The sequence below is a fragment of the Tachysurus fulvidraco genome, chromosome 3, assembly GCF_022655615.1.
Source record: "Tachysurus fulvidraco isolate hzauxx_2018 chromosome 3, HZAU_PFXX_2.0, whole genome shotgun sequence".
Lineage (NCBI taxonomy): Eukaryota > Metazoa > Chordata > Actinopteri > Siluriformes > Bagridae > Tachysurus > Tachysurus fulvidraco.
The window spans coordinates 16,687,920-16,705,207 of NC_062520.1; the positions used below are offsets into that span (position 1 = coordinate 16,687,920).

Here is a 17,288-nt window from a genome sequence, read left to right on the forward strand (position 1 = left end):
TTTGATACAACGTCTCTTACGGAAACAATAAAATCATGTGGAGGCTCTAAACACACCAATGCACATCTGGCAATAAGCACCTGAGGGACCTCAGTTATGCTCTAAATTAAATTGCCAGTGTGTAACGCACAATACTAAATTCAATGAAAGCCTTTTACACCTTTCTTTTGGGAGATTACGAGGGCATGTTAACAGATACATATAAAATATTACTTTTAATCATTTCCCCATGAACATATTTTCCTTTTTCCGTCCTTTCCGAGCAGTTTTGCTTGGCAGTTTAAGAACAAGGCCAGGGCTAAATGCGGAAACACTGATTTGAGTTTCAGTTCTCGAATTAAAAAAGGATAATCCGAAGGCCCATATTTCCTCGGGGTGAGCAGGCTGATGGGAGCTGAAGACAACCTCATCAGTATTCATACACTACAGTTATATAGTGACTAATGGAGGCTCAGAGCAGCCACTGAGCTGAGAAAGTGCTTTACTTTTATAAACTGGAGCATAGCTTCTCCCAAGTCACGTGATCATCCGAAAGTAATTTATAAATAAATATTATAAAGAATATATAAATAAAATGACTATTCATTGTTGTTACATGAAAATTGCTGAACATGAAAGCAGAATACACAAAATAGAAGACACCAGTGTTAGTGTTTGGTTTGTCAAAGACCTTTTTTTTTGGAGCTTAAGAATTTTCGCTTATTTGCTCAAACCTCAAAGAATCCTCTATTTTTTTTTAAAGTGTGTACACACATAATGTGACACAGCAACTTCTTTTTTTGTCTGAGACATCAAACATGATAAAGTAGAAGGAGGAAAAACAATTAGCTAAAAGGTCCCTGGGATCAGAAGGAATAATTAGAGTGAAATGAAGTGACAGGTTTAACAGGCAGGGATAATTTCACATCGCCTTGCTTCCTGAGGGAAATCGGCCCATTAATTGAGTTTGCCAGTTCTTTGTTTGGCAAACAGGTCTAGGCCAGATACTGTTTCTATTTCTAATAATTATCCTGATATTTTTTCAACATCTCTTTCTCTAATTTCTTATCTTTCTCTTTAAATCGTATTTTCACACAAATTGCCTGAGAGAAGTAAAAAAAAAATCCCACACATTTTAACACACTGATAATCAAAATGTCTGGTGGTTTGAGTTTGCTGTATAGATGCTGCGCTCTTCATTACATAACGCCAGTAGGCTTGGAAGTAGATCACTGTTAGTTCTCAAGAACGAGGGCAAGATGGCTTTTCCCATCACAGCACAGCATGTCTATTCTCCCCGACTCTTTTGTGGAGAAAAGAAGGAGGGGCATTATTGAGAAATGGGTGAGGTACTGCCACCATCTTGGTTCTAGCCACGACATGGAATAACCCAGAACTCAATGAGGTGTTAAATGGGAAATTGTCAGTTTCCTGCCACTGCTTTAATGTCATTGCACCTCCTTATATGCACTTATGTGCACACACACACACACACACACACACACACACACACACACACACACACACACACACACACACACACACACACACACACACACACACACACACACACACACACACACACACACACACACACACACACACACTAGACCCAGTGTTATTGCAAGTGTTCAGGGTTATCTAATCTACCGTAAGCATTCATACCTTACAGTACCTTACATTAGTCGTTATCTCATTTATTCAAAATACCAAAAAAAAAACCCCATAAAAAAATAAATAATAATTATAAATAAATATTATACATGATTCACCTTCAGAATTATTGATTTTCTTAACTAATTATTAATTAATTAATACAACTGTAATTTTAGAATTGTGCTTTTTAAACACTGTCACAACATGACAAAAATTAATAAGAAATATATGCTTTGAAAGGTTTTACAGAGCACAACAATGGATCGAATACTGTTTTCCGAAACACAAAAAGAGTTTTAAAATAAGTTTCTCAAAAGCATTAGTATTAAAAGAGACACTAGTGCAAAATTAAATTAAATTAAATGAATAATCAGACTGAATTCACTTCTGTTTAGTATTACCTTAAATTATGGAAATTAATTAGAATTGTGCAACTTTAACAATTTCAAAAACAACTTTAAGGAAAAGCAGAAAAAAACCTACCGCAGTTTAAGGTTAAATAAAGCACTTAGAAGCTGTTTGTGTTACTAAATAACTGCTGTATTCACTAATTATACAAACTCTTATTAGATTAAATGATTATATGATTCACCTTACTTAATAAACTTTTGAAGTCTTTTTATGTAATTTATTAGATTTTTTTCTGGTACTTAAACCTCTTTGGTTTAAAAAAAATAATAATAAAAAAATTCATAATAAAAAAAGAAAACCACCAAAGGAAAAAGAAATCCTGTACATTTCCAACAACTGCTGTCAGACTGTTTCCATGAGAGATAGCCTCTGGCTTAGCAAAACCTTTTCACATCACTGTGTTGTCAGCCTGGCACTTCTCTTGTATCATCTAAAGACAGAACAGGGAGCAAGAAGCTCCGATTACAGTGAGCTTAAACGGCACAGGGAATTAGCCAAGTTTTGTGTGAAATGTTCTGATAATAGTGACAATGTAAAAAGTGAGTATTTTCACTCATACGCATTTAGCAGTGTTTTTTTTTTCTCGCGTGTATGTATGTATGTATGTATGTGTGTGTGTGTGTGTGTGTGTGTGTGTGTGTGTGTGTGTGTGTGTGTGTGTGTGTGTGTGTGTGTGTGTGTGTGAAAACACAAATCATGTCTGCTCTCTTCTCTCTGTCACCCCCATAAATTCCAAACTCCCTCCCACACACACACACACACACTTGAAGTTCCCAATGTTTCCACTGAGTATCATTATACCTTAAGTGCGAGTAAATGGTTAATTTGCTTAATTGAATTCCTCTTGTTATGAGGATCTGTGCAGTGCAAACAAGGTGTTATGAGACTGAGGCAAGAGATCCAACACCTATAAGCTGTTTTAGTTAATTTTTTCCTGATGGTTTCATTTGCTTTTATGGTTTCCTTTTTTCTTTAGAACTGATTTTTTCTAGGTGAATGTTGTTGGGGTTTTTTTTTTAAAACATATATTACATTGTATAACTCTAGCATCAAACTACAAATATTCTAATCCAGAATTCTATTTTTTGGTTCCTCACCCTTAATATAAAGCAAGAGCAGAGAACAAACACAACTGCACTATTTGTTTTGCTCTGATCCATCTGGAGAGATCTGGATATGAAAAAGTCTAATCCTTTTCTTTCTGAATCTGATATTCATCTTTGGTAGTAAACAAATGAGGTTATTGTCATATACAATGTGGCATTCACTCTGCATTCTTAGGTTTTCTGCATTCTTTTGAGGATGGGAAGCCATTTGAATCTCAAAAATCAGAGCAATAAATGGATTTCTCACACACTCCTGTCTTTGAAAAATATAATGCTTCATTTAGCTGCAGACTGTATGGCATTTGTAATTTTGCAGCCAGATTCTGTTGAAAAGGATATATTAGGGGTAGTTGAGATAAGCATGCCGTGCAGTTGCCATGGTCCAACATGACAGCTTTCTTGGGTAGTTGTACTTAAAATCGCTGTGAACAGCAGTGAGACATGCTACCTGCATCTGCTCACTCAGCTCCAGCTCTCTAATGTTGTATTGCATCATGTATTGCATCCTGTTTCCTGATTACTGAGACACTCCACATCTGTTACAAAGAAGCGGAAGAAAACATGGTTTAATATTAAAAAAATTAACCAACTCTTCTTTTATGAAGCAGGTTAGAGCTACCTATTAAAGAGACAAATCAAAGCTTACTATATGACACGCTCTGCTTGAGCACACAGCACATCGATGAAGGTCATACAAAGGTCAGTCTTTTATTGCATTGGTCATATAACCAATGCAAACTTTATACACAATGTAGAGGGAAGAATAGTGAGGTGCCACACTGTGCTCCATGACAATTAAACTGTCATTACTTTTTGTGTTACATTTAAATCTCTTTTTCTGAGTTCAGCCTCAGCCTGCCATCGTTGAGAGAATATGACAGGACAGGCCTATGAAACTAGCTGATTGGTTGCTCTGAGTTTACTCTTTGATCTCACTTTCAGAGACACAAATGAGTTTAGGGCTTAAAGGTAGCTTTTCCAATTAAAAAAGAACTATACTCTGTCAGGCATATAAATGGCCATGCTTTTAACTGTGTGCTTGCTTGCATGGGTGGTCAGGGCTTGAATGGTGCCTTTACCAGAGTGCTTAACTAGCTGAACCCACAGCGGCGTGACTAAGATGCTGTGTCAGAAGGACTAATAGCCTTAAACACTCTGCTGCATCTGATGCTTCCCCAACGCCCCACTTCTCCTCAACCCAAAGTCATATAATGAACAAAATGAGCTGCGTTTCAAAGGACATAAATATACATTTTCTAGATTCTCCATTTTAGTTTCTACTTTTTAACAGTTGACGTGTCTTTTTTAATACTGTCTAGACCACTGCATTCAAAGCTCTTGTCTTTTCTCTCTTTACTACTGAGCAAAATAGCTAACTTAAGTGACACAGATGTGTATAATGAAGATATGTCTATGTTAGACATGCAACATGAGATATATTAGGTATTAGAGCCTCAATACATGCATGTAATTCAGTTCTCAATGGCCCATGCTGTTCATTGACTGGTGGGGTTTTTTTTTGTCCTATATCATGCAGATCTGAGATACATTCTTACCCAACTCTCAGGTTATGTTGTCTGTAATTGAGCGATGAACATTTCTGCTTGTTTGTTTTCTTCTGTTTCAAATGTCATGCAGATAAAGAAGGTCTCAGTGATATAGAACAGCGATTCTCTTGACAATACAGTATATATATATATATATATATATATATATATATATATATATATATATATATATATATATATATATATGTGTGTGTGTGTGTGTGTGTGTGTGTGTGTGTGTGTGTGTGTGTGTGTGTGTGTGTGTGACAGCTGGAACAGAGAGCTGGCATGCGTCGGACTAGAAAAACTGTCTGTGTGGAGACCGAGCAAGAGCAGGACAGACCTTCCAGCCATTCAGAGAGGATAACCAATCTAATGATGTCTGATGGCACTGACTGAATAGAGTCCGGACAGATTTGTTGTTGACACCATGTCCTACTTACTTCAAGTTGCCTTGACACTAGGCTATGCGATGGATAATTTTCAGAATATGGATAAAAAAATAAACTGCCTCATTAAAACTCATAAAACTTCATTCAATATGAATTACAAATCATTACATTTAGGCAGAATCAGAATCTTAGAAGTGAAGCTTGACAAAAGGCTGCTTGGTTTTCTGGTAAAGAGACACGGTTGTTAAAAGATATGAGTGAGGAAGTGTTTCAGAACACAGCAGCATCTCTAGGGAGCAGCCTATAAAACAAAGAAAAAAAGAGGAACAAGAGAGAATGAAATGAAGGACGTGGGTGGCACCACGCTAGCTCTGCTCCCAAAATCAACATGATGGCTTCTGTCTGCAGGCTAACTCTTCTCCAGGGACACCTGCCTTGCCAGCTACCTTTGGGCAAGACTGGAGGGCTGAGAGTCATTAATTGTGCCTCATGTGTCTGCTTGCTCACCATGTGACGGCACTTATCCGTGCTGCACTGTAATGCCATAATCAGGAAAAACATAATTACCGCTGAAGACAACCATGCTGGGACATATATTACTGTCATTTCCCTTTTGTTTGTGTCACTTTGGCATATGTAATCATATCATTTATATGTACTTCAAAACACTTTAACATGGAAGATGCACTTTGACCTAACATGCAATCAAGGCTAACAGAAGGCACACATACAAACTTTAATCAATTGAAGTCAATAAATGGAGTGCCATCACATCATTTAAAGCACCAAGATGTTTAAATGCATTTGCACTAAAAAAGCGGTGTCATGAGACCTTTGGCAGTTTGTTGGAGAGCCGAGCACAAGGGCTTTAGCTGTGAGTCAGCCCTATGGCAAAATGCTCTGGCCTGACCTGTGAAGGAGTGGTACAGCACACCCCAGGCTATGTTCCTGCCAACCAAGCTGCTGGAATAGTGCTTCAGTAACAGACGTGCCCAAATACCTCCCATAGCATGTGGGCTGAATCAGTGCCAAAGCTCAGTCCCCCTTTCCAAATCAGACCATTTCAGCCTCCAAACTGAGGAACAGGCAAGCGGTCAAGGGATTAAATAGGCTTTGCAAGCAAAGCAACAGCTAGGGAGCTTTCTTCACATACCCGAGATCTGGCATGTGATGGAGCCAAGTGACTACCAAGAAACTCTTAGCCAAAAGTGACACCGCATGCTATTGCCAAAAGTGACACCGCACACTATTACCCACACACTCTAGAGTGTTGATCAGGCGTCATCCGCAACTCTGACCTAGAATTTTGCAGATGCTGTCATACACGCCTAAAGCTAAATCTTAAATCTTATTCCCTAAGCAAACACAATCCTGGTTTGCTTAGGGAAAGAATGCCCAAGCCTTTTACTTTGTTGGTTCTCTAAGTGGGGTCCGGGAACACTCCGGTGTCAGTGAGTGTTATAATATTCACTCTCTCATCTTTTATGTCTGCTTTGTTTTAAATTCAATTTGTGAGCTTTTGTTTGTTATGCCATTTGTATCTGTTATTTGCTTATTCTAATGTAATTCTCCTGTTCTGAGTTAAGCCTTTGATTATTTTGTCTATTTAAGTCCTTTATCTGTAACCATTGTGAACTTTCATGTCGTTCTATGTATAGTTGTCCCATTACATCCAATCGTTTTATTACATGTTTCCTGGCTTTTGACTGTTGCTCATGTTTGCTCATGACACATTTTAAGCATGAAATAAGTATTTCACACTTTATCCATTTTCCAATAACTGCACACTGCAGAAGCGCAGATACAGTGGTGCAAATCACAGCCACCTTTATCAATTATTACAGTTTATTATCGTGTTCCTATCAAATATATCAAACTCAATCCAGTTTAATCCAATAACTCAAAAACAAGTAGGTATAATAAATAATATTAATTTGATCCTAATGTGTTCCATCAGTAGAAGGTTCTGTCAGGAATAAAAGCTCCACAACTCTAATAAACTGGCAAAATACAAACTGCTGTAGTGCTGTACAAATTTAAATAATGCTCATGCAATAAATCCGTACTGAGGAGGGCTGTGGAATTTATTTCATACTTAATAGGATCTCTGGTTCCAGAGACTGTGATTAAACATCAGTTCAACAGTGCAGCAGAGGTGTTATGATGAGAGAAGATAATATTAAGGGATGGCAGAAGCAGTTAATATGGCTATCTGTTTTCATTCTGACAGTTTATCTAACACACACACAAAAAAAAAAAAAATCCAGAGTGCAGGAAGAATGGAGGGTCATGCAATAGGATTAGATTGAAGAAGAAGTCATGCTGGTTGTGCTGAGGGTCAGTGCTCACACTGAAGTGTGCTGCTTACTTCCTGCAAGCATTGCCATTCACAGAGTTTTCTTGTGAGACACTTTGACAGTTAGGCCCATCAACATCAGCTGGAGCTGAGGATTTTAGAGACTGGAAGTGCAGTTCCAAATCCATTTCTCAAGCTTACAGATATATTATCTCACTTATGTCCTCTGTATCTATCTATCTATCTATCTATCTATCTATCTATCTATCTATCTATCTATCTATCTATCTATCTATCTATCTATCTATCTATCTATCTATCTATCTATCTATCTATCTACTCACAATCCACTTCATTAGGAACACATCATGCAATTATCTAATCATGTGGCATAAGCAAGCCATGAGCTTCAGTTCAGCATGTTTGTTGATGCTATGGTTTTTATGCAGAACTGCTGATCTCATGAGATCACACACAACAGTTGCTAAGGTTTACATAGAACTGGGCAAAGAAAAAACATTCTGTGTGCTGCAGGTATTTAGGCAGAAAGAAGATAAGATAGATAAGATAAGATAAGATAAGATAAGATAAGATAAGATAAGATAAGATAAGATAAGATAAGATAAGATAAGATAAAATAAGTTAAGATAAGATAAGATAAGATATACCTTTATTTGTCCCAAAATGGGGACATTTCTCTGTTACAGCAGCAAAGAAAAAGATATAACTCAAATAAGCACTGTTTACAATAATGGTGAGCAGAAAAGCATCTCAGAATGTACTGCACATCAAACCTTTGTGGATGAGCTACATCAGGAGAAGACCAGATCAGGTTCCACTCCTGTCAGGCATCAATAAAAAAAAAAAAAAAGGACTATCATGGGCACAGACTCACCCAAACTAGATGATTAAAAAAGACCACAGGATTTCTAATCTTCAGTTTTCCAGTTTGGGTGAGTCTGTGCCCATTATAGCTACAGCATCCTCTTCCTGAAGGTGTATCCTTTCATGACATGAGAGTTTTGTGTGAAAATCAACAGTTTATAAAATACTCAATCCAGCCCATATGGTACCAACATAAATGCCATGAGCAAAGTCACTGTCAGGACTCAGCCCGGACTTTGGCCACGTGCATGTGTTTACGTTCCTTGTCACGTGTCTGCCCCACCTTCGTCTGTTCCTCCCTGTCTCCACACCTGTTCCTGATTGTCTCTTGTATTTAAGTGTGTTACGTTGCCGATGGCAACGCGAATCATTTGTGTGTGGTCACGTCTAGTCATGTTAACTGTTAAGTGTCGTCATTTGGATTGTTTATTTCGCGTATTTTACCATGTTGTCTTTATTGTTTATTAAAACCCTGTCATTTGAAGCTATCCTGCATATGGGTCTGTCTCCCTCCTACCCAGACTGTGACAGAATGATTTGCCAACAACTCGGACCCAGCAGGATAGCTTTAACTTGGACCGGCCAATGGTGGGACCTTTTTTCCTGGACTTCGCGGTTTTGGTGACATTGGTCCGCATTTTTTCGGTGAGGGACGCCGCCCCGCTTCCGGTTTCTCCGCGGGGGGCGCCGAGGCACTTCCTGGTTGCGGGCCATGTCACCAGCCCAAGTTTTGTTTTGTTTTATCAGTGTCCTGTGACCTCGCCCCACACCTGTCCGTTGGGGGGTGTTGCAGGCCCGTGTTTTGCACCCATGGATTTTTTTTTTGTTGATTTCTCTGTTCCGTGGAGGAGGATTTTGATTTCCCCCACCCTCCCTCCCCTGTTACTGTTTTTTGAGAGGTGGGACTGGCCGTATGGGGTCAGAATTGTTTCGTTATTCTGAATAAATACACTATGATCCACAAATAAATATAAAGAGTTTCACAAATATTTTTACAAATGTCACAAAAAGAAATGAAATTCACAAATAAATAAAATGAGATTTGCAAATAAAAAAAATATTTATAAATTGTATTTATTTGCGAATCGCTTCCTGCTCATTTGTGAATCGCCTTCTGTGCATTTTTGAATCACAGCACGCATTTGTGGATTGCGTTCTGTGCATTTGTGGATTTGCAACATTTGTAACGTCAAGACGTGCACAAGAATCCACAAATAGGTGGACTCCGCCCACCGTCTACTCCAGCCAATCACGTTCTGATTTACTCGCTCTTCACACTACCCCTGGACCCATTGATGATGCTGAAATCGTTTCCAAAGAAAGCAGAATTGAACTAACCCTTAGTGCTGGCTACAATCCATACAGGGTTACCAGATTGGGCTCGAATCTGCGACAAATGTTTTTTATTTGTTTTTTTTTATCGTATTTTGCAGTACATATTACACTGTGATAGTGCGCGTAAATCAGAACGTGATTGGTCAATTCTGACCTCATAGAGGTAGACCGTGCCACGGTTGGTCAGCGCCACGAGACCGTTGTCCGATTGGCTGGAGGAGACGGTGGGCGGAGTCCACCTATTTGTGGATTCTTGTGCACGTCTTGACGTTAGAAATGTTTCAAATCCACAAATGCACAGAACGCGATTCACAAATGCGTGCAGTGATTCACAAATGCACAGAACGCGAGTCACAAATGAGCAGGAAGCAATTTGCAAATAAATACAATTTATAAATATTTTTTTATTTGCAAATCCCATTTTATCTATTTGTGAATTTCATTTCTTTTTGTGAAATTTGTAAAAAATATTTGTGAAACTCTTTATATTTATTTGTGGATCATAGCGTATTTATTCAGATTAACGAAACAATTCTGACCCCATATGGCCGCGGTGCGTCGGGGGTAGCGCTCGGCCCCCCTGCTCGGCTGTGGACGTCGCTCGGCCTTTCAGCTCGGCTGTGGACGTCGCTCGGCCCTTCAGCTCGGCTGTGGACGTCGCTCGGCCCTTCAGCTCGGCTGTGGACGTCGCTCGGCCCTCTCTGGCTGCGGCGCTGCGTGCCTTGCTCCCCCCACCTGCCTTGCCGTGTGCTTTGCTCCCCCCACCTGCCTTCGCCATGGTCCTTGCTCCCCCCACCCGCCTTCGCCGTGGTCTTTGTACTCCCATCTTCCTCGCCATGTGCCTCGCCCCGCTCCTGGTCCTTGTCAGGATTTGGCGCTTCGGGAGCTGCGCCTCAGGGGGTACTGTCAGGACTCAGGAGTCAGGAGTCAGCCTGGACTTTGGCCACGTGCATGTGTTTACGTTCCTCGACACGTGTCTGCCCCACTTTCGTCTGTTCCTCCCTGTCTCCACACCTGTTTCTGATTGTCTCTTGTATTTAAGTGTGTCGCGTTGCCGATGTCGCGTCTAGTCATGTTAACTGTTAAGTGTCAGTTGTATTGTTTATTGCACGTATTTTACCGTGTTGTCTTTATTGTTTATTAAACCCCTGTCATTTGAAGCTATCCTGCATATGGGTCTGTCTCCCTAATACCCAGACTGTGACAGTCACAGAGATCACACGGTTTCCCCATTCTGATGTTTGATAGGAACCAATAAACAGAATAATAAAGCTACTAAATGAATAAACCATTTAGAGAGAAAAAACTTAGGTTAGGTCTTCCACATACCGATAGGTCACTTTTAATTATAATAGCATGTCACTTTGAATTATAATCAGCATTCATATTCCAAATATCTTCATCCTATAAGTCCTTCTTGTTTTTCCCTCCTTTCCCAACAGGGCCTCTTAAAAATGAGATTGGGGACTCCATCCCTGAGTGTTTTCCAAATCTGCCAAAGATTAACTCTCTCAAAGTAAATCAAACAGAAGCTAAAGTAATTAGTAAAGAGAGAAATTATGCTAATAAGCCTGAGGAGCTTGTTAGGTCATTTTCATTATGCATGTTAAGCCTTGACTTGGGGCAGGGTTTCTCTAAAGGAAGATTAATTATGTACAGTGAAAAAAGGTGGAGAAATGGATTTCATAAGCAGTGCTCACAAGCAACTCTTGGAAACAACCTTATCAGGCCAAAAAATCTTTCTGCCTTAACCAAAACAATAAAACAGGTTGCAGAATTGTGAGTTGTGAGCATAAAGAGACAAATAAGCCTGTGGTAAATAAATGACAAACATGCAACACCAAGTGTGCAACATGTAAGTGTCTGCATTCCAGGATCTCTCCTCAATCTACATTCTTACATGGTTTACAGAACTGTTCAATGCACACAGAAATGAATCCATCTCAAAATTCCTGACTCTTTGTTTATACTTAGAGTAATATGTCAACTCTGGTCCATACGTTGCACTGCAGAAGGCCAGTGCTCAAGCATACAGGACCATAAATATTGCAAACAAATGAAGCTGTCAATCAAAAGTTTACAGAACCTTTCTGTATGTCGATATGCAGTAGCCACTGCCTGACTGTAGTTTGTGTAATTAATCAATTCTCCCCTTCATCTGCACATACCATTATTTCCTTAATAGCTGTTGCACTGAAACCACAGAGGTAAAAAAAAACAGCCTGCCAAGCCAATGTTGTAATTAAAAAAAAAACAGATCTATGAGAGAGAGATCGTCTTAAGTGATTTTGTCTTTCCTCTGCATAGACAAGTAAAGACTGATTACTCAATAAGCTACTCACTATATGTGTATGTGTGTGTGTGTGTGTGTGTGTGTGTGTGTGTGTGTGTGTGTGTGTGTGTGTGTGTGTGTGTGTGTGTGTGTGTGTGTGTGTGTGTGTGTGTGAGTGTGTCTTCACTAAGGTAGGAATATCTGGAATATTTTGACTTGTGGGGACATATGGCAGGTCCGCATAAAAAACTATTTTGTATAAAAACTGCAGCTTATATTTACAAAACAAAACTATTTAAAATATTTCCTTTGGTAGATTTAGTTTTAGGGTGTGGCATAACATTAACTTGCTGCAATAAAAATGATGGTCCTCAGACGGATAGTAAAACAGATGTGTGTGTCGTATGTGTGTGTGTGTGTGTGTGTGTGTGTGTGTGTGTGCTTGTGTTTACTGAGGACTGAGTCAGCTAATCCATACTCTTTCAGCTGTTAATTGACTGTGTTTAAAAATGCCAAGAGAAAATTTACTTCATTGCAACTCTCACTTGTTAAATCTCAATACAGCTATCTCTCACTGTGTCAAAATCAAAGCTTACAATAAAATACGTATCAATTTAAATGAACAAGCACAATCCAAACTGAAAGGTCCTCCATACTTCTGTAAGCCATGTCACTGTTTTATAACCTACAGCAGTTGTGTTGGCAGATTTTCTATGTTTTTCCTCTCTCTGTGTCTCTGGTGAGTTCAGGGATTGGCGCTGTTCCCAGATCAGAGAGGCAGTGTTGAGTGAGAGCTGTGGAGAAGTCATTATTGCCAGCATGCTGCTATCAGACAGCGTTTAGATCATTGAGGCAGAGGCCTTGCTTATCACACGAGGTTCAGAATTCAGCACACCCCCGGAGGTTGCACATTTGAGTCCTTAGGGAAATGCTGTGTTTCACAGCAAAACCACTTATTGCATCAGAGGCCTCAGCATCAATTATACAATAAAGACTTCTACAATTTCCTCAATTGATTTCCCTTAAAATCCAACTTGAGTAGACATTTAAAGAATAAGATCTGCAAATGAACAAATGAATTCAAATACCTGAGAATACAATGCAGATTGCCCTAAGTATGAAATTTTTTTATTAACAATAAAACATGACCACTTTTGCCTTACCGTCATAAAGCCGTCTAATAAGCCAGAGTCTGGTTTGGGGGGCGCTTGCAGGCGCTCCATGGACCACTTTTCAATGATGGAGGACACTTGGCTGTTTTCTGTGTTTAAAATACGAAACCCTGACATGTTCACCCCACTGTAACGGTACGGCTCCACGTCCAGCGCAAAGAGATCCTGCAGGAAAAGAGAAAACAAGACTTAACAATATACTTGGGCAAATTAGTCCCAAATGCCATTATGTCATTAACACACTTATACAGTATTATATAAGGATATATTAAATAATGGGTTTTAAAGAGATAAATACATATAAGAATATGAGCCTCACTGTTTTGTGTGTGTGTGTGTGTGTGTGTGTGTGTGTGTGTGTGTGTGTGTGTGTGTGTGTGTGTGTGTGTGTGTGTGTGTGTGTGTGTGTGTGTGTGTGTGTGTGTGTGTGTGTGTTGTTTTGCCAAATATGTCCATAGAGCATCTGGTTGAGTATAGAGGTGTGTATTGGCAATGGGATCCTGCAGAGAACAAAAAAAGTCACACAAGCAGGAGGTTTGTGCTTTCCAACTACACTTGTTAGAAAATATTGCAAGCGTATGGACAAAAATAATAACTGTGGAAGTGTGGAAAAAACAGTCTAATGTATATCTCTATTTTTAAATATCCATGCCCACTTTGAGATATGAGATAAAGATCTGATCATTTGGAGAACTAAACTGTTATGGATACAGATAATGACATCGCGATACTCCTTTAATATACTAAAACATGTTAGTGAAGATGTTGCTGCACAGGAAGAAGAATCAGAAAGTAGATATGCTGCTATGTGACCTTATTATTTACTACTTCACCATGCACCATTCTCTCTCTCTCTCTCTCTCTCTCTCTCTCTCTCTCTCTCTCTCTCTCTCTCTCTCTCTCTCTCTCTCATGTCTTTCACTCTCGCACGCACAGAAGGGGAACTGATAGCAGTTAGGGGAAGAAAATCTGGCAGAAAATGGAGTCCATATGCAGCTTCTCTGGAGCACAGTAGTTCACTCTGTTGGGTGAATTAAGCTCACAGTTCCACGTTTTTTATCTGCCAAGCTCTCTATTGGCAAAACTAATTATTCGGCTGTCAGACACATTCAATCATCAGTCATATCCTTCCTCTGTTTTAATTTTTCAAATATGACTTTCCGTGTGTATCAATTACATTTTCTGTTTATCTTGTGTTCATTTTAATAAAATGAAAGGAAAGCCTGATTGTGTAGCAGGTACATGTATTGTTACTTTTCCTGAGGATAGATTTCATAATCAGTGTAAGTCAGAGGACTTGTGGGTGGGGGGTGGGGTGGGGGGTTAATTTGCCGGGAAGCACAGAGAAATGGTAGTGCAGGCTTCTGACTGATATATGTGAGATATGGCCTTAATCAAATTTTAATTTTAATAATGTGTAAGTCATGAAAATAGGGCAGAAGGGGAAAGGAATGAGAGAAGAGTAGAGACAGGATGGGGAGATGGAGACAGGGAGAAAGAGTACTTGTCTATATTCAGGATGGAGACAAAATGTTCAGGAAGGGAATAGCCCTCTGAACTAGGCCAAGATCCATGTCAGTTACACAAGCACTCAGTGTTAGCATACAGTAGTTCTCTCTAATCTCTATTCCTCTCCGTCTTTGAAGCTGCATCTCATCAGTGGCTTCAGTATTTTTTACACCAAATGTTACACTGGTCACATCCTTTACAGTGAATGCTGACTGTAATATTAGACAGGAGGACTAAAATATAATAATGACTAGCTTGACAATATAAGCTATAATGTAAGGAAAACTATTGCACATGCTGTATTAGTGATTTCTAATTTTAAGCGTTTAAAGACTTTCATGCCCTGCAGGAATCACACCATGTTTTCTCTGAAAACACAACTGAATAAACAAAAAAAGCTGTAAGCTTTTAATTCACACACACACACACACACACACACACACACACACACACACACACACACACACACACACACACACACACACACACAGACTAACACACACACACACATACACACACATACACACACACACACACAGCTCTGTCTGTCCTTTTGTGAAATTTGTCTTTCATTAGACAGCACAGCCATTCTTAGACATTCTACAATAGGTTTATTTTCTAGAATTTTAGCAGAGGGAAGGGATGATAGGGAAAACAATCCACTTTGTTACGTCTACGCTATTTCTTCTCAATCACTGCCGATCATGTTCCAGATGCATCAGCAACATGAGCTGTGAAAAATATCAGCCCAAATGGACACAAAATCTTTGGGGCATGTCACTCTGTGCAATCACCTGATGAATGGGCAACACTCTATGGTCTGAACACAAAATAAATCTTCTTCATATCATTCTGTGTAATTTTCTTATGATCATTGGTGGTGCTGCTGTACTTACTTCAACAGTCCAGAATAATTCACTTTATTATAGCATAACGATTTTATGCGGATGTCGAAATGAAACCGTATACTGGCTTAAACAAAGGGGTTAATATTAACATTAACAAAGCACTGATAATGATAATGAAACTTATTTTCATGATAAAAAATAAGAGTGAATTCATAAAAATGCTGCTGAACTATATATAGGAAGACGTATGCCATCACTTCACCATCACAAGCACTTCTTAAACATTCTTTTCCACATTCATTAGTATTAATATGGCGGTAGTCCTTGTTTTGCTGCTACACCAGCTTCTACTCTTTTCAGAAGGCTTTCCACTAGATTTTGAAGCGTGGCTGTGGGGATATGTTTATTCCTCCACAAGAGCATTAGTGAGGTCAGGCTCTGATGTTGGACACGAAGGCCCGGGGCACAGTTGGCATTCTGTTTCATCCCAAAGGTGTTCAGTTGGGGTTTGAGGTCAGAACACTGTGCAGACAACCCGACTTTAGGTTTATGTGGTTTACGTTAATGCTACATGAATTGATCACGCTCACTGTACAATCAGGCTAGTAATTATGAACTTGTTTAAATTAAGTTTATAAGCAATGAAATCACATTTTGTTTTGAAAACATGTAATTGAAATATAACATGTTGTATATATATATCCAGATTGGGATAAAACCCACACAGTCCACATACTTTTGGCCAAATAATGTCTTTTTAACTCAGCAGGCATTCAGGAGCTAGGGAGGGCTAATAACTCTTTTGTGAACAGGAGATCGTTCCTGACCATAAAGATAGCAGCTGTTTTTCTATTGAGTTTATAGTAACATTACAGATGTCTAATAATTTTGCACGATAAACAGTAATGTGTATGCACATCATAAAGAAATTAGCAAAAAAACATTTTATGTAATGCTAGTTCACCCTGCACAGATGTCTCATTCATTTGTACACAAATAGTTCTTGAGACCCTGCAGAACATCCCTATAACGTTGCTATAGCTATATAATTATTGAATTTTTTTTTTTTTCAAATGTTGATATGGATTTCAATAGAAACATTTCTTTTTTTTTACTTACCAAAATGCAGCTTACACGTTTAAACTCTCTACGTGTGTCATTCCCATATCCTTCCAGAACAATATACATGATCTGTTATGATTTTCGCCATTAGACACTAATAGGGAAACCTAATGAATGCAGTTTCTGGCTCGTTTTCTCAGTTTCATAACTGTGCATCGTTCAGACATGGATAATAAGAATCATCGGGTCTTGGACATTCTCAAATCTTAAAAGAGGATGCAATTTTTCATTGTTAATTCATTTATTATGCATAAAAATATTTATCAAAAATGTTTAGTTATTTATTCAGAATGCGGCTTGTAACTCAAGCAGGTAGCTGTTGTTGTGTGCAGTCAGATATAAGGTCTGCACTTCACTTGAGAAACACGGCCACATCATCTATTTTCACATCACATCAGGATGGAAAAGCTTTAATGTTTATTTTTATTGTTTCATTTTAATCTTCCCCCAATGTTACTGTGTGTTTTTCTCCTTTTCCCCTTTGCCAGATATTATCATGAATATTTATGTTGTATATTATGATCTCTTAACCCATATATATTTTACAAAGATTTTCATCTTTTATACTTTTTCCCCTTCAGTTTGTTACTTTTATATATAAATACCCACTAGCTGCAGCATTTCAAGCATTTAGACACATATTTTGATCAGGTTTAATGTTTGGCATTTATTTCTTAAAAAACAAAGTAAATAGAAGTTATAGCCTGTGTATAAATAGATTTCCAAATAGTTTATGTTAACGTTAACAAAATAGCTCT

General features: G+C 38.7%; 1 protein-coding gene across 3 annotated transcripts in view; it reads right to left on the reverse strand.

Annotated features, from left to right (window-relative positions):
• Window positions 1-17,288, reverse strand: part of grik2 (glutamate receptor, ionotropic, kainate 2) — a 137,934-nt gene that overhangs the window by 67,741 nt on the left and 52,905 nt on the right. For all 3 annotated transcript variants that reach the window (XM_027149716.2, XM_047811863.1, XM_027149717.2), the window contains exon 7: window positions 13,043-13,216. In XM_027149716.2, the coding sequence (XP_027005517.1) occupies window positions 13,043-13,216 (174 nt within the window). The remainder of the gene's footprint in view (window positions 1-13,042; window positions 13,217-17,288) is intronic.